The 20,979-nt window shown below is 36.8% G+C and overlaps 1 protein-coding gene across 15 annotated transcripts in view; it reads right to left on the bottom strand.

The window, feature by feature from the left end:
- RPS6KC1 (ribosomal protein S6 kinase C1) overlaps positions 1–20,979 on the bottom strand; it is a 344,999-nt gene that overhangs the window by 322,088 nt on the left and 1,932 nt on the right. For all 15 annotated transcript variants that reach the window (XR_010412288.1, XM_045877211.3, XM_054507978.2 and 12 more), the window contains exons 2-3: positions 6,952–6,987; positions 382–502 (exon numbers count right to left, since the gene is read on the bottom strand). Coding sequence is in view for 14 of the 15 variants with exons in the window: in XM_045877211.3 (XP_045733167.2) it covers positions 382–502; positions 6,952–6,987 (157 nt within the window). In the remaining variant the exon portion in view is untranslated. The remainder of the gene's footprint in view (positions 1–381; positions 503–6,951; positions 6,988–20,979) is intronic.

The following is a 20,979-nucleotide window of genomic DNA, read 5'->3' as shown; positions in this document are numbered from 1 at the left end:
TCACATTTTAAGGAAGGTATGAGAAAAAATGTATGAAGTATAAACTTTTAAAAATCCCCAAATTTCAGAACTATAAGAATAATTCAATATCATCTCTTCTTATGTTCCTACATGTTTGGTTTTGTTGTTTTTGTTTTATTTGCTTGACTGGCTGGAATTGAAGTTGGTGTGCGGTTGTTTCACAAAAGGGAAGAGTAGTAAATGCATCAGAGTTAAGAGCCTACACCAGGAACATGAAAAAACAACAAGTGCTTGCTGCCTAATACGAGTCATCTTACTAAGGGCTTCTGACTTCATCGTACAGTATTCCAGGGTTCAGCATACACACACAATTAGCCAATCATCACTTTTTAAAATCACAATTTCAAAATAATCACTTACCAAACACTATTCCTTTAGCAAATGGAGGAAACAATTCTGAATGTCGGAATAAGTTTTTGTGAATTTGCCATAGTTCTTTGTGTAGTTTCTTAAAGTCACTGTATCTCTTCCATACGATTATCTAAAGAAAAAGAAAAATCAAATGTATCTCTCACAGTGACACTATGTAGGTTCATATATCTAAACAACAAAAAATCTTTTCATGGAAGTGCCCAAAATTGTCATGCAGAGGCAAACAAATATATGTTCTAACAAATATGGTTAACTGTCTGAGATTAAATAATATTTGATTTAAAAATATATAGCAGCTTTAACTTTTCTGTTTTGGTTTTTAAATTTCATTTTACACAAGTACTGTTTTCTTAGGAAAATATTCAACCTGGTACAAAGAAGGTCTATACCACCTAAAGTGTCACTTAACCTCTTCAAAACTCAATTACTATGAGCCTGGAAATGAGCTAGATATCAAAATATATTCTGTCTCAAAAAGAGCGTGTTTATAAACACAAAATAGTTAGACAACTTTTTTGAGAGAAAAAGAGAGTGCACGGCACGCACAAGCCCAGGGTTGGGGGACACACAGAGGGAGAGGAGGAGAGAGACAGAGAATCCCAAGCAGGCTCCATGCTCAGCACAGAGCCCAAAGCAGGGCTCAATCTTACAACCGTGAGATCATGACCTGAGCTGAAATCAAGAGTCAGAGGCTTAACCAACTAAGCCACCTAATTTAGACAATTTTTTTAAAAGATTTATTTATTTATTGAGAGAGAGAGCACACGTGTTGGGGGGGAGGAGAGAGAATCTCAAGCAGACCACTCTGAACACAGAGCCTTACACAGGGCCTGATCTCACGACCCTGAGATCATGACCTGAGCTGAAATCAAGAGTCAGATGCTTAACCAAGTGAGCCATCCAAGTGCCCCCTAAACAATTTTTAAACATAAAGTAACTACACAGCATTTGCCTAAAGGATAAACTAATTAACACTGAAGAAATGGTTGTGTAGCAAGTAACCTTAACTTTTACATTTCATAAATCTTATTTCACAAATCTCAGTTTAAAGTAGTAATAAGGATTTAAGGCAAGATGAATCCTGAACAGAATACCATTAGAACTAGTATAGTTCCAAACAGAAAATAACAGTCATCTAGATTATATAACACATAGAGGTTTACCTCCATTAATTTGAATTACTGTTTAACTTTATTCAGATTAAATTAGAAAAAAAAAAACCTTTATAAAGAAAACAGATTTGACATGACTTTGATATCATTGATTCAGCCCCTCAGTCTCCAAAAAATAGGATAAAACTGAGTTTTAAATTCCATTACCTGGTATACTAGGGTCTTTGCTTCTAAAAAAAAAAAAAAAAAAACCTAATTACCTCACTTCTAACAAACTCAATAGAATGTAATGCTAATAATAAGCAAATCTTAGGCCAAGAAGGTAATCAAGTGAGATTTAAGAGACTCTTGTCAAAAACTTTACTCTCTGGATGTAAGAAATTCTTAACTTTATCATACTATCAAAAAATTCTACCATAATGAGTTTCTTGTTTTTACTATAGTTATAATCCTGGGAGACTAGTCAAATTATCATATGAGTTAATTTAAACTGCTTCCTTCTGATGTTTCCTTTTATTCATTTACTCAACAACAAAAATAGTCACCAAAACAAGTATTTTCATGTCCCTACTCTGTGCTAGGCTCTGTGTTAGCACAAAGGATGAAGAAATGAGAAACACAGACCCTGCTTTCAAAGACTTCCAGTCTCGGTGGGCAGCAGGAAGCCAACACAATAACTAAGTCAAAAGACGGTGTGATAAATGCGGACAAGGGAAGCCCAAGGGTATTAAGAAAGGAGCACCTACGGAAGGTATTATCTTAGGAATACTGAAGGCAAGTAGTGATTAGACCAACAAAAATAAAGAGAGAGAGAAGAGACTGGGGATGACGTTTTTAAAATGAGAGTGAGATGCCAAATATAATCACCAGAATCTGGGCTTTTGCAACTGGATAAATAGTGGTGCCATTCTCTAAGGTGAAGAAAAGGGGAGAGGAAACTTTTAAGATAAGAACAAAGTTCAATTTTAGACATATTTGGCACAGGTATGGAGTTCAAGAGAGAGAACTAAGCAAGATGTATTCATTTGGGAATTATCAGCAGAGAGGTGTGCAATCACTCAGGAAAGCTTTCTCAGCATTTTTAACAAGATGAGGAATCTGAGGACAAAACAATGGGGAACCCTAACTATGAGAGGTCAGCCAGAAGGAAGAGGAAACCAAGTGCAAAGTAGGTATTTAAGAACTTGGTTTTGCCATGAGACAGACCACCTGGATGGAAGAAAAAATTTTATTTTAAAATGGAAGTGAATGAGACAAAAGCTGATAGTAAAGAACCAACAGTCCCAGTAAAAGAGCAAGAGGAATGAATAACTAAGACAAACCAATACTTGAAAAGTAAATGGTCTCAGGACAGTGAGATTACAAGTGATTTTAATTTTCACATTTTTTGCTTCTCTGTAATTTCTAATTTCAATACATGAAAATAATTCTGTCATGGGGAAAAAAAGTGCTGTTTTTATATTTTTAAAATAGATCAAATTGTGGTGGTACACGCTGCCAAAGGCAGAAATGGGTGATGGGCTTGTGAAAATAACCTTACATAAGATAAATGCCATCCTTAAAGCCATTATAAACTAGAAACGAGAGCTATTCAAAAGACTGTATGTAGCTCATGGAATCAAATCTGCAGATAAAATTTCTGTTCTAATTAGGGTCATTTTTAAGGCAGGGTAACTTAAGGGGCAAAAGTTAGTAACTTAATCACAATAATGATAATAACAACATTGTCTATAAACTAGCATATAGTCTGTCAGAGTAAGAATTAGAGCCTCCAAGGTGAGACTCTTTTTTTCATCATGCCTAATTTATTCTCTCACATCCTCCTTATTCTCAACACTAGAACTATAGAACCAAATATCTAAGAGCAAATATAAACCCTCAAGAAATGAAAGAAATCGGGGCACCTGGGTGGCTCAGTGCTTAAGCGTCTGCCTTCAGCTCAGGTCATGATCCCAGGATCCTGGGAGCCCCACATCGGGCTCCCTGCTCAGCGGGAAGCCTGCTTCTCCCTCTCCCATTCCCCCTGCTTGTGTTCCCTCTCTTGCTGTGTCTCTCTCTGTCAAATAAATAAATAAAATCTTAAAAAAAAAAAATGAAAGAAATTAAAGCATCACAAAATGTACCATCTACTGCCTCCTTTTCTTCGTACTCCTTTTAACCTTGGACATTTCTAGAAATCTTCAAAAGGGAAAAGTGAACAAAAGCACATTTCCACTACATTAGCAGTACTGATGTTTATAACTGGACTACACAAAGTCCAAAAGATGCATGCAAAAATTATTTTCTTTTTTTTTTTTTTTTTAAAGATTTTATTTATTTATTTGAGACAGAGAATGAGATAGAGCATGAGAGGGTCAGAGGGAGAAGCAGACTCCCTGCCGAGCAGGGAGCCCGATGCGGGACTCGATCCAGGGACTCCAGGATCATGACCTGAGCCGAAGGCAGTCGCTTAACCAACTGAGCCACCCAGGCGCCCGCAAAAATTATTTTCTCTAGTAATTCTTTCCTACTAGGAAAAAAAAAACTGTATAACAACTACTATTCTCTTGAACCAACCCCTGCAGAAATTTCTTATTCATTAAAGTTACTTTGCATAAAATTCCTCAGTTAAATATTAATTCAGTGACAGTCATATATATACACTACGAATTTAGTAAAAGCTTTTGAACTTTCATTAAAAACATTCCCTTAAATAATTTTTACATAAATGTTTTCTTTTCAGATAATTTCACTTAATGATAGCAAAAACCTTTAGATCCCATAAACAAAAAAACTCAATTCAATTCAATTTGTCCTCTCACATAGTATTTTAAAATTGCTGAATCATCTTTTCTTGCAACCAGCACCACTACCATACTTGCTTATGGATTTTCTTTCTCCCCTTTTCAAGAGCCTTTTCTTTCCCTGGACACATTTTAAATGTTTTCAAATGGTTTTTATCAAACTATTTTATTTATGAAATGACTTAACAGATTTCTGATGTGATACATAGAAAGTTCTATTTCAGTTCTTCTCCTTTTCCCAAATTTCACCAGCGAAATCTACTACCTATAGAGAAACAGAGTTATAGGTTACTTTTTGAAAAAGGTACGGGAGGGAGGGCACAACATCTCTAGTTCTTTCTTTACCCTTCTGCAGGTGTTCATGCTGTAGAGAATCTACTGAATGAGAGGCCACATTAACTGTTGCTGTCCCCCTCAGAGTTTCCCATGCTGCTCTTTTTTTTCTTTAAGATTTTATTTATTTATTTGACAGAGAGAAAGAGAGCACAAGCAGGGGGAGCAGCAGAGGAAGAGGGAGAAGCAGGCTCTCCGCTGAGCAGGGAGCCCAATGTGGAGTTCGATCCCAGGACCCTGAGATCATGACCTGAGCCAAAGTCAGATGCTTAACCGACTGAGCCACCGAGGCGCCCCATCCCATGCTTCTCTTAATAAAGAAAAATTTAGAGGGAATTTTTGAAGGATAAAACTTTGTAAAAGAAATCTATCCTGGATAATGTTAAATTATTTCCTCCATGTGAGTATTTCAGCATTAGGAAGAAAACACTGCTACCTGGTAGCATGTACCAAGGTGTGCAAATACATCTATAAAAGAAAACCAACAAAACATCTCCAGTTTTATAAGGATAGCATATTATTAGCCTATATTTGGTTAGATCAACAGAACATCTTCTAATCTTCAATAGCGCTTGGGAAGCCTGACTAAATTCTAAAGCAGTAACTAAATGAATCCTTTAAGAGGAGAGAGAAATTGAAAGGAAAGGAAATGGAAACAAACTCTAGGTAGCAAATTTCTCTCCTAGATGAGAATTCCAATGTTTGAATGAAATACATGAGAAGCTAGAGTGTTACAATTTCAAGGTTATTCTATATTTCAAGAAGCTGGCAAGACAGAAGACATTTTTAAAAATTTTTATACCATGTCTAACAAAGGACCATGCAATCATCTAACTAAAGGACACTTACAAGAGTTTTCTGATGAATGGTTCACCAACAGTTGTTATTATAAAAGAGTTTTCCCCAAAAAAGGATTAAGGAAATGGCAGAGAGTATTTTCATGGATAGGTTGGCTCAGGATTCTCCCTGGAAAATGGGAACATCAAGCTACAAACTACAGCATAGCAATCAGACAATGTATTCAAAGGAAACACAACCCATCTTTAATTTTAACAGAATTGTAAAATTTCAAAAGCAGAACAGACTGTACTGATTATTAATTCAACATAATTAGAAGAATTCTAAAGAAAGCCCATACTAGCCAATTGACACTTAAGTAAAGACAGTACTTAATACAATGGTGCAAATTACTTTTACTTCCATTTTGGAAGGATATAGATATAGAAATACATATATCCTTTTTTCCAAAATAACTATACTACAATATTCTCTTCCTGGTTATTGAGGGGGAAAAGTGAGCTATCTTAAAACACCTAAGAAAAATAGTATGAAATCTTTTAAAATTGTGTTTTATTGAACTCAAAACAAATATTGAATCAAATACAGCAAGAAATGCTAATGTATAAAAGTTCAAATATTGTCTAAACCTGATGTCACACACTCAAACCAACCAGCGCCAAACAATAAATGTATGAATCAAGCCAGGTTTGTTAATAAGGAGTAGTGGGGCTTGTTAGAAAATACATACTCCATCTAAAGACATTAAAATTCAAATGGGGGGGAAACTTTTGCAGAATCAAGACTGTCAATTTATAATGTCTTTTTTAAACACTTTAGTAAGAAAAAAAAAATCCCCAACATACGTCCTTCTAATATGGTGTAAATGAGCAGGTACCAAAATGAAAGTAAATCAAAAAATGTTAAAACAAGCAAGCTCCCCAGTTAGGATTCCTTAAGGTATATAACAAGCACAAAATAATTACAAATAAAGAATTCCATAGTTTTAAGCAAAAACACACAAACTGGTATCATTTTAGAGAGAAAGAGTCTGCAAAACAACTAACTACAAATTTAAAAAAGAAACAGACATCTACACCCAAAGCAGTTTTCCAAGGTGTCAACATGTCAACTCAATATAAAACTGAAAGTAGACAGAAACCCATAATTTATTATGATCTTTAAAATTAATTAGTTACCAAATACTCTTCATTTTTTATTAAAGTTATCATGATTTTGAAATAGATAAGAGCTCTTAACTAATACTAAAATCTTACGAATGTTAGTTTTCAGAAACATTATCACATTATTAAACAGCACTATAATTCCTTAAATTCTTCCTTGTATAACTTAACACCTACTAAAACTTAACCATACTTAATAGGTCTGAAATAGGAAACTTCAGCTACTGTTTTGTGAGCTAAAGATGATCTCCAGACAAACACATAAATATGAAGACAGACATACCAACAATTCCGTTTCCTCAACAAAGCATTTAATTAAATTTTTGTCAAATATATAAAATAAAATTTTCATATGTATAAACATGTTACCTCCTGGACATCCTCTGGATTTCTTCGTGAAACAACCTAAAACAAAACATACACAGAAATATCTCATCATTACCAAAATTTAAGATTTCACATCTGTATAATTAATTTCAAAAGTATTTGACTGAGAAATTCAATTTGCTTAAAGGAAAAGAAATACCATATTATATCACTTACAAAGAACTCAGCTATATAATAACTTCACCACCTGAAACACATGCTAAAAAAATTAAGAAAAAGGCAGCTAAAGGGATACCTGGGTGGCTCAGTCGGGCAGCTACCTTTGGCTCAGGTCATGATCCCAGGGTCCCCCCCCGCCCCCCACCGCATCGGGCTCCCAGCTCCGTGGGGAGCCTGCTTCTACTTCTCCCTCTACAATTCTTGTGCTCTCTGGCTCTCTCTCTCTCTCTGCCAAATAAATAAAATCTTTAAAAAAAAAAAAAAAGGGAAGGAAGGAAGGAAGGAAGGAAGAAAGAAAGAAAAAGAAAGAAAGAAAGAAAGAAAGAAAGAAAGGAAGGCAGCTAAAAAAAAGCCCACACACTAAAGTTCATACATTATACTCATAAGAGAATGCGGTGGCTTCACTCTTACTCGACATAATTCTAACAAGCTTTTCTACCCCACTTCCCAGCCTACATATAAAGTAGAAGCAAAAAAAGCAGCTTTGCCCATTCAAAGTATACAAGGGATGGCTCTGTATTATTTCTTACAACTATACATGAATCTACAGTTAGCTCAATAAAAATTCCAATTAAAAAAAAAGCAGCCACAGTGCTCAGGCACAACAATACCTGTGTGAAGTAATCACTGACCACCGAACCAGTGAAGAAAAGTAACTTACAAAAAATCACATACAGCATTCAGGGACAAATAATCCTATCAATATTCCTTGAGCAAAAAAAAAGAGGGGGATTATTTCAGACTTCTCTAATTATAAAAGCCAAAAAGTTTAACACCATTTAGAAAGATTTCCTCACAAAACTTACGAAAAGAAGAAGGCTGGGTGTTTAAATCATCAAACAGCATTGGAGAGTAGGGAAATCTCACATTAGATACATAATACCATCTATGTAAATGTAAATTTCATGAACTAGATACTTTAATATGCATTTTGCAAAGACAAAAAGATACATTAACAGATTAAAATAGTTGCCTATGGATGAGAAGAAGAAAGAAGTCTTTGCTGACTGGTGACAACCGTAAACTGAAGATTATGATCCACTCAACAGGCTTGACCTCCACTATAAAATGGGGAATAATACTCCCTGCCTGGCCTGGATCTGACAGACATCAAATCAGAGCACGGCAAGAACTTCATAATAAAAAAGTTAGTTCCTTCTCTCCCTTACTAGAGAATTTAACTAATTTAATAATTAATTCCAGACAGGAAAGGTTTCCAATTTCTTGCCACTCTATTCTCCAGCTTTCAGGATATATAAATTTGGTGAATTCTCTTGGCAATTTTCATTAATTTAGAATAGTGTTATCCACTAGAACTTTCTTTGATCATGGAAAGAAATGTTCCTTATCTGCACTGTTCAATGCAGTAGCGGCTGGCCACATATATGTACGTGGCTACTGAGCACCTGAAACATGGCTACTGCAATTAATAACTGAATTTTTAATTTTACCTCATTTAAATTAATTTAAATTTAAATACAAATAGCCACATATGACTGATTCTTACTGTATTAGACAGCACAGATTTAGAATAAGAGGCTAGAATAGTTAACTAATGACCATAAAATTATTCAAATACTGAATTTTAGCTATTAACTTTCACATACTAGCACCCCCCCAACATACACCCACCTTTCTAAAACTATGATAGTGTTTCACACAACTAATGATTTAATTTTGCCTACTATAAATTTTTCTTAAATTTTTGTAAAATATGCTAATGAGAAGAGAGTCAGGGATAATCAAGCCACAGATAATCTGCCCACCAAAAAGAGTCAACATCTGATCACTAGCAAGAAGGCTTAGTCAGGTGTACCTGACATTCTACAAGTTTTCTTTTATGGAAAAGTAATAGATTTACTAATTTACAACTCAATCACTTTGTAAAGATATGAAGATATCTTACTATTTTAAATAATCTTCCTTTACATACGCAAACGATCTTTTTCTGACAAAAGAAATTATTTCCTGATTCAGTGTGCAACTAGAATTATCACACTTTGGATTTTCTTCAGGTAAGCCATTCCTGGAAATCAAATATATGTATACTGAGTAAGCAGAAATACATCAGCCATCCCCTAACAATATCCACAACTTTTTTAAAGTTTATTTATTTTTAGTAACCTCTTCACCCAATACGGGGTTCAAACCCACAACCCCAAGATGAAGAGTCGCACACTCTTCCAACTAAGCCAGCCGGGTGCCCAACAGCCACAATTTTAAAACCATCTTATCAGAAATAGCCAATCTGATTATGATTTGTCATCTACAGGCTGAGGGGCTCACAGAGTTCTATGTGCTGCTGATACATGGTGAATAAGACAAAGCCCCTGCATTCACACCTTCACGGAGTTCACAGTCTAGTGATTTGCGTGCGGGGGGGGGGGGGGGGCGCGGTGAGGAGGAAATGCAGAATGGAGGAGGAGGGTTGTATTTCCCCAACTTATTTTAGTATCTCAGAGAACAACAGTGTGCTAAGCAACAGGTTGGGAAACACTTCATCCCAGACCTTTCCCTGACACTGGATGCTCACTGTCCAGACCACAGTGGCATCCCTGAAGCTGTCAAGAACAGCTGAGTGATTAAGACTTCTGATGTTTTCATGATAACAAATTATTCAGTTAGTACAGAAAATACAGTAAACCAAAGTTTAAGTTGTTGTTTTTTTTAAGATTTTATTTATTTATTTGACAATGAGAGACACAGCAAGAGAGGGAACACAAGCAGGGGGGGGTGGGAGAGGGAGAAGCAGGCTTCCTGCGGAGCGGGGAGCCCGACACCGGGCTCGATCCCAGGACCCTGGGATCATGACCTGAGCCGAAGGCAGACGCTTAACGACTGAGCCACCCAGGCACCCCAAAGTTTAAGTATTCTTAAAGTACCTAAGTGAAGGTCTTTAATTTAAGCTTACAAGAACGTCTCTTCACCCTCAAATACTTCTCATGTGAAGGGGCGAGGGATTTAATCAGGCAGAGATCAGAAAATTAAATCAAAAGCTACCTGCCAAGTATTAACTATCCCTTTCCCCAAGAGCATAAGCAAAGCTTAGTGAAAATCATGTCGGGAAAGTTCAGGACTATACTTTCCTGGTTCTCCTCTTTCCTCCTGGTTCTTTTGCTTCTCTTTTGCAGGTTCCTCTTCCTCCTTCTATCCCCCAACAATCTGTGAGCCTTCCAAGAATCAATCCTAGACTCTGTTTCTTAGCCTCCTTTTCAGTGTTAAGAAAGAAAGTCTATACCACTGCTAATACTGTTCAAGGTACTGTGCTAGGCATGGGGGTGGGGGGGGAATCTGATTTTGTACATTTATATTTGCAAAGCATTTTATTAATGATTCATTTTATTCCCTCAACAACCTATGAACTAGGCAGGAGTGGTTATTATGAGTCTCCCTTTTACCAATGAGGAAATAAGATCCAGAGATTTGAATAAGATCACGACTATTCACCTTTAGATTTAGAATTAGAACTTGGATTTCTGACTCCTGGTCCAGTGCTCTTTCCACTGTACTACACTGTATCCCTCAAATTATCTGTAATATTTTCAGCAATAATTGAGTTTACTTACTTCCACAAACCCTGTCACCATTAGGTTTTATTTATTCTTTCACTTATTCATTCAACAAATATTAAGGCCTACTCCACTTCTAGATACTGAACGATAACAGAAAATACACTGGGTCTGATCTCTACACCACTATATTATAAAAATATAACCGCTTGGCAAATACATTAGCAAGTTCAACCACTTGGCGCCCCACTATAAGAGATTCAGTATTCCCACATGCATAATCTTATTTAAATAGTTAAGAATACATCCCCTGAGATGGAAATCAAAAACACAAAAGGGTTGGTTAGGATAACATAGGTTGAGACCAAATGTCCAACTCTTTCTAACTATGTAATTCTCTTCAGCAGGAATTTAAAGTTGGTGAAAAATAAGAATATCGATCAGAAATCTGAAGAAAGAATACGATCATAATGAAAATGAACAAAATGAGCCCTCAGACCCAGATTTTTATAACTTTTTTTTTTTTTAAGATTTTATTTATTTATTTGACAGAGAGAGACACAGTGAGAGAGGGAACACAAGCGGGGGGAGTGGGAGAGGAAGAAGCAGGCTTCCCGCGGAGCAGAGAGCCCGATATGGGACTCGATCCCAGGACCCTGGGACCATGACCCGAGCCGAAGGCAGTTGCTTAACAACTGAGCCACCCAGGCGCCCCAGATTTTTATAACTTATAACACTATCTTAGCAATCATCTCAACAAGTAGTATCAACTCTAAAAAAAAACACTGTAAATTCTCTCTGATACAGGTTACTAGCTAGCATTTAGTAACTTCTTTTGGGGTGAATTTCAGTATTTTGTCATAAAATTCAGCCAATAAATGCCACAAAAGATGTAATTTAAAGCAGTGATTCCTTTTGTCTGAATTTCCTAAATTTCCACTGTAAGCCTTACCTATCACCTATACAGATAACTTGTAGAGCCTCTTGGTATAGAGAATTCTATCACCAAGTCATCTTCCAATTATTACCCTAAAGCAGTGCTTCACAAACCGTGCTGTATGGAATATCAATATTCTTTAAAATCAGTGCTCTCAAAGGAAGAGCTTAATGACCAATTCAGTTTACCTTTGTTTAAAAAAGAGACATTTTTTACAGCAGGCCTTTTCTCAAGCCTTTTAATACATTATCATGCATAGTAAATCTCCAAAAGAAAAATATGTAGTATCTATCCAGTCAACTTTTTGTTTTTATCATATGTTATCTGCTATTATTTTATTTCTTTAATGCAACACCCACTAAATTTGAAATACAGTTGGGAAATGCTGCTGCAATGTTTGTAGTCCATCTGCCCCTGTTAATGCCAACAGCAAATTCTGAATTTAGGAAAACAAATAAGGGCTTACAGTGAAGGTCACTATCTCTTACTGTGCTAAGAAATTAAGTCCTCTAGGGGCACCTGGGTGGCTCAGTCGTTAAGCGTCTGCCTTGGGCTCAGGTCATGATCCCAGGGTCCTGGGATCAAGCCCCGCATCGGGCTCCAGCCCCGCGTCGGGCTCCAGCCCCGCGTCGGGGTCCCTACTCCGCAGGGGGCCTGCTTCTCCCTCTCCCACTCCCCCTGCTTGTGTTCCCTCTCTCACTGTGTCTCTCTCTGTCAAATAAATAAAATCTTTAAAAAAAAAAAAAAAAGAAATTAAGTCCTCTACTTCATTTAATCACCACAACAATCCTGCCTGGTAGGATGAGATAACCAAGCCCAAGAGCATACAGTCACATACTAATATTAATCATATTAATCGGTTACAGGCAAGACTGGATCTCAGAACTCCATGATTCCAAACAAAGTACTCCTTCCAGGACACAACTAGATCGGCCCTCCTAAAGATTAAAATTCCGGGGTGCCTGGGTGGCTCAGATGGTTGAGCGTCTGCCTTCAGCTCAGGGCATGATCTCAGGGTCCCGGAATCAAGCCCCGTATCAGGCTCCTGGCTCAGCGGGGAGTCTGCTTCTCCCTCTCCCTCTGCTTCTCTCCCCTACTCATATTCCCTCTCTCTCTCTCTCTGTCACATGAAATTCCAAGTATGCAAGTAATATTCCTGATGCCTGTTAGGTAAACCCATTTTGTCTTTTACAGAGAAATGTAAGTTGACCAAAAAATAGCAGCTGAAGAAGTGCTTTGGCAGAAGAGAAGGAGCGAAATAGAAAGGGGTCTGATTACAGGCTCTGGTACTAGCCATGAACTGCTTCTTTGCCAGTTTATTAATAAACCAAAGAGAAAGCAACCTTAAAATGAGCCCTCTTTCCTATCTTTAAAACAAAGACCTGAGGGGGACGCCTAGGTGGCTCAGTCAGTTAAGCGTCTGCCTTCGGCTCAGGTCAGGCTCCCGGGGTCCTGGGATCAAGTCCCACCCCTTGCTCAGCAGGAGCTCCTGCTTCTCCCTCAGCCTGCAGCTCTCCCTGCTTGTGCGCACACTCGCACGTGCTCTCTCTCTCTGACAAATAAATAAATAAATCTTAAAAAAAAAAAAAAAGACCTTAAGTTAGGGCTTGGACTAGCTCAGGCCCATAATAATCAACAGATCATACAGTCATTAGGTCCTCTAGATCCTTTTCAGAGTGCTAACTTATTTTATCTACTTCTTAATAAGTATTATCAACTTTCCTTAAAAGTTTAAAATACTCATTTATCTAATTACCATCAAATTATGATTTGAAGTCACTCTCTTCACTCAGACCCACACAAAAGAATTGTCTTCTTCATAAGATTGAAAGATAACTCCTAGAAAACAGAACTACAAAAATCAGTCAAATCTATTATATCGCTTACAAAAAATGATCACAAAATTAGTCCCTTTAGAACCAAGTAGAAATGAGTTAAATATAAATTTTAAGAAGCTACTTTTATGAGCAACTTATTACAGTCAAGTCTTCTGATGGCTCTTCAGCTACCAGTCTGGTAATAGAGCTAAGTGGATAAAGGGTTTACAAAAGTAACATTTTTTTTTTTAAAGATTTTATTTATTTATTTGACAGAGAGAGACACAGCGAGAGAGGGAATACAAGCAGGGGGAGTGGGAGAGGGAGAAGCAGGCTCCCCGCGGAGCAGGAAGCCCGACGCGGGGCTCGATCCCGGGACCCCAGGATCCTGACCTGAGCCTAAGGCAGACGCTTAACGACTGAGCCACCCAGGCGCCCCCAAAAGTAACATTTTTTTAAAAACTAAGTGTCAAGATACAAATAATCAAACATGAAAAAAAAGGGGGGACACATGCCCACTCTTCATCTCTCAAAGATAGGACTCCCCAAATGTGGGATGAGAATAATTGGATATACAAAAATGTAAGGCTATACTACACTGAACATTTCCCATTGTGGTGATTATGTAAACCAAATGGCACATTCATCAACGCAATGCACACAATCCTGACTTTCAGGCATTTGACTTTCAAAAAATCCATACTTTCATATAAACATACTGACACCTTTAAACTGCATTTCATACACACACACACACACACCAGCCCCCTCTGGCAAGAATAGGTAGCTCAAAGCGCCCAGCTCCCAGAGGCAAGTGTCCTGTTACCAAACTCAACCTCCATCCTACCCCATCACCTGCTTCTCAGTTCCTCTTTCCCTCTTTTCCCTGCAGAGCTGTCACTGGTTGGCAAGAATATTTGGGTTGGTTAATCACCCGCCAGCCAGGTAGTCTGGACCCAAGAGACAGCACCTGCACAAACCAATTTAATTAGACATTTTACAACATTGTTTAGTTCTCTGGAATGAAAGAACTTCCACATAAGATACATAAGTCAATGGGAAAAAATTCAGACATTCCACTTTCTAACAAGTTTTTACAAAAGTAATATGTTGAAAGGAATGATTGCTTTCTACATCATTAAAATCCCAAAATCTAAAGAGAGAATAAAGAAACTATAATAGCAAGCTACCTTTGGACACTCAATAAATGTTAAGTTGTATTTCTCACTTTAAATTTACCAACTATAATGGCACCACTCTAAGGTAAACTATTTTCCAATCTAATTTCAAGGAAAATCAAAATCATTGTTGTTAAAGTTTGCAGTTTAACACAAAATCTTAATATCTGAGCATATAAGTTATCAATACACAAAATGAAAACATGATTGGCTTACATTTTTTATTTATTTATTTATTTTTTTTTAAAGATTTTATTTATTTATTTGAGACAGAGAGAATGAGAGAGAGAGAGCACATGAGAGGGGGGAGGGTCAGAGGGAGGAGCAGACTCCCTGCCGAGCAGGGAGCCCGATGCGGGACTCGATCCCGGGACTCCAGGATCATGACCTGAGCCGAAGGCAGTCGCTTAACCAACTGAGCCACCCAGGCGCCCTGGCTTACATTTTTTAAAACCTGCTTACTAGGGGAGCCCGGGGGTCTCAGTCAATTAAGCATTCAACTCTTGATTTCAGCTCCGGTCATGATCTCAGGATAGTGAGATGGAGCCCCGCCTCAGGCTCCACTCTCAATGTGGAGTCCACTTGAGATTCTCTTTCTCCCTCTACCTTTGCCCTTCCTCCTGTTCACATTCTCTCTAAATAAATAAATAAATAAATAAGATCTTAAAAAAAAACCCTGCTTACTAACATTTTTCACATGAGATAGTTTTCTATTAAACAGTATTAACAGTTAAAAACAAAGGAAAGGTAGAATAAAACAAGATGCTAGAAAAAAAACTGAACTTAAGAACCATGATTTTTCTTTTTTTTTTTTTTTAAGATTTTATTTATTTATTTGAGAAAGAGAGAGAAAGATAGCAAGAAAGCAAGAGCAGGGGGCGGAGAGAGAAGCAAACTTCCCATTGAGCAGGGATTCCCAAAGTGGGGCTTGATCCCAGGACCCTGGATCATGGCCTGAGCCGAACCATGATTTTTCAAAATTTTTAATCATAAATATATTTTTCAACAAATTAATCTCCCTCCCTACCCCCATGACTACTCCATTTGCTGAAACTATTTCCAGAGTAAGCCAACACCATTTTTCAAGAAACCTTCATGGAGCTACTGATTTAACAACCAAAAACTAATAATTCTCACTGCTTTAACATCAGACATTTGTAATAATATAAGCAGTTAAGGGTTTAAAATTTAGCAGGCTTGGGGTGCCTGGGTGGCTCAGTCATTAAGCATCTGCCTTCAGCTCAGGTCATGATCCCAGGGTCCTGGGATCGAGCCCCGCATCGGGCTCCCTGCTCAGCAGAAAGTCTGCTTCTCCCTCTCCCTCTGCCTGCCGCTCCCCCTGCTTGTGCTCTCTGTCAAATAAATAAATAAAATCTTTTAATAAAAAAATAAATTAATTAAATAATCTTTTAATAAAAAAATAAATAAAATAAAATTTAGGAGGCTTTTATTTCCTCATAGTGGCTTAAATTATTACTTGAAATGTTTATGAATATGCATTACTTTCAGAATAAAAAGCTATCAAAACTAAAAATTAAATATGCTGCATTCAGCATACAAAAACTCCACAGTGAATATCATACTGAAGAGAAAAGACTGAATGCTTTCCTTCTAAGATCAGGAACAAGGCAAGGATGTTCACTTTCACCACTTCTATTCAACATTGCACTATAAGTCCTAAGCAGAACAATAAGACAACAAAAAGAAATAAAAGAAATAAAACTATTCCCTTTGCCAAACGTGCATTGTCTATGTAGAAAAAATGAAAACTCTACCAAAAACTCCTAAAACTAATAAATAACCTTGGAAAGATCATAGGATATAAAGTCAACAGAAAAATAAACCCAAATGTCTTTAATACTGGCAACGAAAACTTGAAAGTCAAATTTTAATACTATTCAGAGTAGCTACAAAAAGATGAAATACTGAGAAATATATCTAACAATAATGTCCAGAATCTGTATATTGAAAATTATAAAACATTGGTGAAAAAAATCAAAGAACACCTAAATTAATGGCAAGACATAGTGTGTTCATTTGCAGATTCAACAGAGTAAAGATGTCAATTCTCCCCAAAATTGACCCACAGATTTAATGGAATTCTAATCAAAATTCTATCAGGATTTCTTGTAGATATAGACAACCTGATTCTAAAATTGATATAGAAAAGCAAAGGAACTAGATAGTCAAAACAATTTTGAAAAAGAATAAAGTTGGAGGAATTCTACCTAATTTTAAGACTTAATATAAATATAAACCTACAATAATCAAGGCAGTGTGGTATGAAACAAAACAGAGAATCCAGAAACAGATCCACACATATATTTCCTGATTGATTTTGGACAGAGATGCAAAAACAATTCAATAAAAAAAAGAGCTAGTCTCTTAAATAAAGTGTTTTGTTGCAATTGAACATCCATATGCATGTTCTGTCTAAACCTCACACCTTATACAAAAATAAACTCAAAATGGATCATAGAGCCAAATGTTAAATGCAAAACACTAAATCTTCTAGAACAAAACACTGGGGGAAAAAAATCTGTGACCTGAGGTTAGTAAAGAATTTTTAGATACAACACTAAAAGCACACTTCATATGAGAAAAAAAAGAAAGAGAGACTTCACCAAAATTAAAACTTTTTGCTTTGTGAAAGACACTGTTAAGATAATGAAAAGATATGCTATACACTGGGAGAAAATATATACAATCACATATCTGACAAAAAAACTTACATCCAGAACAAATATAGAATCTCAAAATTCCACACTTAGAAAACAATCCTATAAAAAATGGGAAGAAAAGACGGTCTTCAAAAGGTTAAATACTGGATGATTCTATTTATACAACATTCTCAGAAAGACAGAAGTAGAGTGGTAGAGAGCAGATCAGTGGTCGCCAAGGAGCTAAGAGGTGGGGAGAAGAATATATAAAAGGGATAGCATGAGGGAGTGTTTGGGGATGATGGAACTGTTCTGTTTCCTGATGATGACGGTGGATATTTGAATCTATTGTGTAAAAATTCATAGAATTATATAAGAAGTCAATTTTACTATATATCGATTTAAAAAGGAACACTTAAAAAGAAAAATATTGCCTCTTTCCAGTCTTCTCTCAAATCCCTGCTATTGTCCAGCTCTGTGCTAGGCACCATGAATACAAAGTTAAAAAGGCAGTCGCCCTCAAACAAGGAAACAAACAAGTACATTATGATAAAGGCTTTAAAGGAGGGATATATAATCCACATGGAGTTCTACACGTAAGAAAGGCTTCCTGGAAAACACAGGGCAGGAACTGACACTTCACATGAACAGGGATACCAACATAAAACAGAAGAGCATTCCAGACAGAGGAAACAGCATCTAACATAAAGGTATATGAGAAAAGTGTACTAATATACTACAAATAATTCCTTTCCTTCTCACAAGAAGTCCATACAAGAATACGGTCAGGAATTGAATGCAGGTTCCCTCCAAGTAACACAAATAGTGTTCCAATTTGAAGCCTTGGAAATGGCAATTTTCAGACTCAAATCAAGCTAAGTATTTCTTCCATTCATTCCCTGCTCCCCTTTGTTCACATTACCACAGTCACTGTATTTTCCACGTATCCATCACTTTTGCCAAACTACAGTAAGGCCCTGTGGGGACACACAGGCACCCCCATACATACACCCACAGCATCTAATGAAATACGTTTTATATAGGTATTCAACAGCAGCACTGGGATAAAAGCACTGCGACTGGGGCCAGTCTACCTGTGTTCAAATCTAGACTCCACCATTGGCTAGCCGTGTGACCCTGGGCAAGGTACTTAACCTCTCTGTGCCTCAATTCCCTAATTGATAATGTGAGAATAATAATAGCACCTACTCACTGGGCTGCTGTAGAAAATGCGCTTGATTTATATAAAGTGAATAGAACAGTGCTTGACTCATATAAGCACCATATAAGCGTTTGCTATATAAAATGTGGACTTATGTATTCTCAGTTTGAAAAAACACCCAAATTGCTTTAAGTATGCACAAGACTTGCACACTGAAAATTAGAAAACTTTGCTTAAAGAGCTAAATAAATGGAAGATACATGTTCATGGATCAGAAGATTCAATATTGCTAAGATATCAATGTTGTTAAGATATCTTCTTCTGTAGAAGCTGATCTGTATTCTCAATGTAATGCCAATCAAAATCTGGGTAGGTATGTCTGCAGAATTTGTCAAACTGATTCTAAACTTTATACAAAAATCTAAACAATCTAAAACAATCAAAGCAATTTTGAGAAAGAGAGCCTAATTTCAAGATGTTAGTATAAAGCTACAGCAAACAAGGCTGTGTGCCATCAAGAAAAATGAAAGCAAATGTCTATACAAAGACTTCTATACAAATGTTCATGGTAACTGTATTCATAAAAGCCAAAAATCAGAAACAATCCAAGTCCTCATTAACAGAATGGATTAACTGTAGTATAACCATACAAAGAAATACTGGTCAACAATAAAAGAGAATAAAACACACAACAACATAGATGAATCTCAAGTAATCATGCTGAGTTAAGAAGCCAGACCAAAAAACAAAGTGCATACTGTATGATTCCATTTATATCAAATTCTAGAAAATACAACCTAATCTACAGTGACAGAAAACTGACCAGTGGTTGCCGAGGAATAGGGGGTAGGGAGGGGGAACTGAAGGCCAAGGAGCATGAGGGAACTTCTGCAGTGAGAACTGTGGCAGTGGTTACACAACTATACACATTTGCCACAACTCGTCAAACTGTACACTTAAAATTGATGAGCTTGGTTGTACATAAAGTAGGCCTCAATATAAACAAAATATAGTCATAAGGCAACACTGCCATTTAAAATTAAAGCATACCTTTCGCTTTCCATATTCATGGAAAGAATACCATTCACTTAATGTTGCTGAGAAATCTATATTACAATACGAGTTTTGTAAATGTAGCATGATGAAACAACCAAAAACACTGCTAATGGCTCTTTTATATCTGCGTCTTCTTTAACTAAGAATTAAAGGAAATCTATAAAAGAATTTTCCAATTCTTAATAGAAATACTTACTCTAGATAAAAATTCATAAACAACACAGAATTTAACTAGGAAATTTGTTAGCACGCCTGTAACTGGCCATAAGGTTATCCAAGCCTGCTAGGTTCCAGAGAATTGCAAAACAAAATATCAAGGAGTTTTTAAAAGATGAGAGAGCTCTTATGCTACCTAAAATTTAACAATGGTACTTCCCATGATTCTAATTCTACTTCTGCATAAAGAACGCTGTAAAGGTCAAGAATATAGGGACTATTCCTTAAGGCTAGAAGTAAATTAGTAGTAGGAAACACTAAGAAGACATCCCTAATCTTTATCTCATGAAGTTCTCTCAGGGGAGCACTACTTACTTGGTTAATTCTCCTGAGGAAAGATGTTTTTCTCCTCAAGTCTTAAAGAATAATAAATATTTTACTTGTTTTATAATAGTAAGCACAGTTGTTTTTTAAAAGTATATCTCCATGAAAAAAAAAAAAAGTATTTCTCCATGTTGACCCTCAAGCCTTAAAATTAAAAAAACAGAGGCGCCTGGATAGCTCAGTCATTAAGCATCTGCCTTCGCCTCAGGTCATGATCCCAGGGTCCTGGGATCGAGCCCCACATCAGGCTCCAGCCCCACATCTGGCTCCCCGCTCAGCAGGAAGCCTGCTTCTCCCTCTCCCACTCCCCCTGCTTGTGTTCCCTCTCTCACTGTGTCTCTCTCTCTCAAATAAATAAATAAAATCTTTAAAAAAAAAATTTTTAAAAACAAACCCTGTAACAGAAACAAAAAATGAGGAAATAGCCATTTACAAGGAGAAAAAAAGACAGTGTAAGCAACTTCCCCAGTTCAAATAACCACAGCAATATGTAGCATGCATATTATATAAATTTGGTTACTTCTAAGGCAATGTGCTACTTCATGTTCTAATTTACATTGTCGTAAGTTAACTGTTGTCATAAAAATTAGTTCACAGCTTAAGAAAAGATATTTGAGATGTAAATTAGGTTAACCTTTCCTTCTACAAGTAAGACTACAAGTAATAATCATGCTCAGCGTTTCCTATTCAAGATCCACACACATGCACACCTTCAGGCCTTTACAGGCTCTATTCCTCCCATTCACCCTTCTATCTACGATGCCCTCTCCTTTTATCCCACCTGTCTGGATTCTTGCCATCTTTCACCATTTATCTTAATTGGTCCACGTTCCCTGATCCCATGAGCCAGAGCTATCTTCCTGTTTTCTGAAATCCCATAGCTCTTTTCTGTAGTCTCTTACAACATTTAACATTTCCATCTTGTACTACACTTCTTTAAGCCCAGTTAACTCTCTCTCCTACTGGGAGCATCCTTGAAAGAAAGGTACATG

The sequence above is a fragment of the Mirounga angustirostris genome, unplaced genomic scaffold, assembly GCF_029215605.1.
Source record: "Mirounga angustirostris isolate CCGP_5_RB_7025 unplaced genomic scaffold, mMirAng1.0.hap1 SCAF_6, whole genome shotgun sequence".
Lineage (NCBI taxonomy): Eukaryota > Metazoa > Chordata > Mammalia > Carnivora > Phocidae > Mirounga > Mirounga angustirostris.
This window is presented reverse-complemented; position numbering and strand designations above follow the sequence as displayed.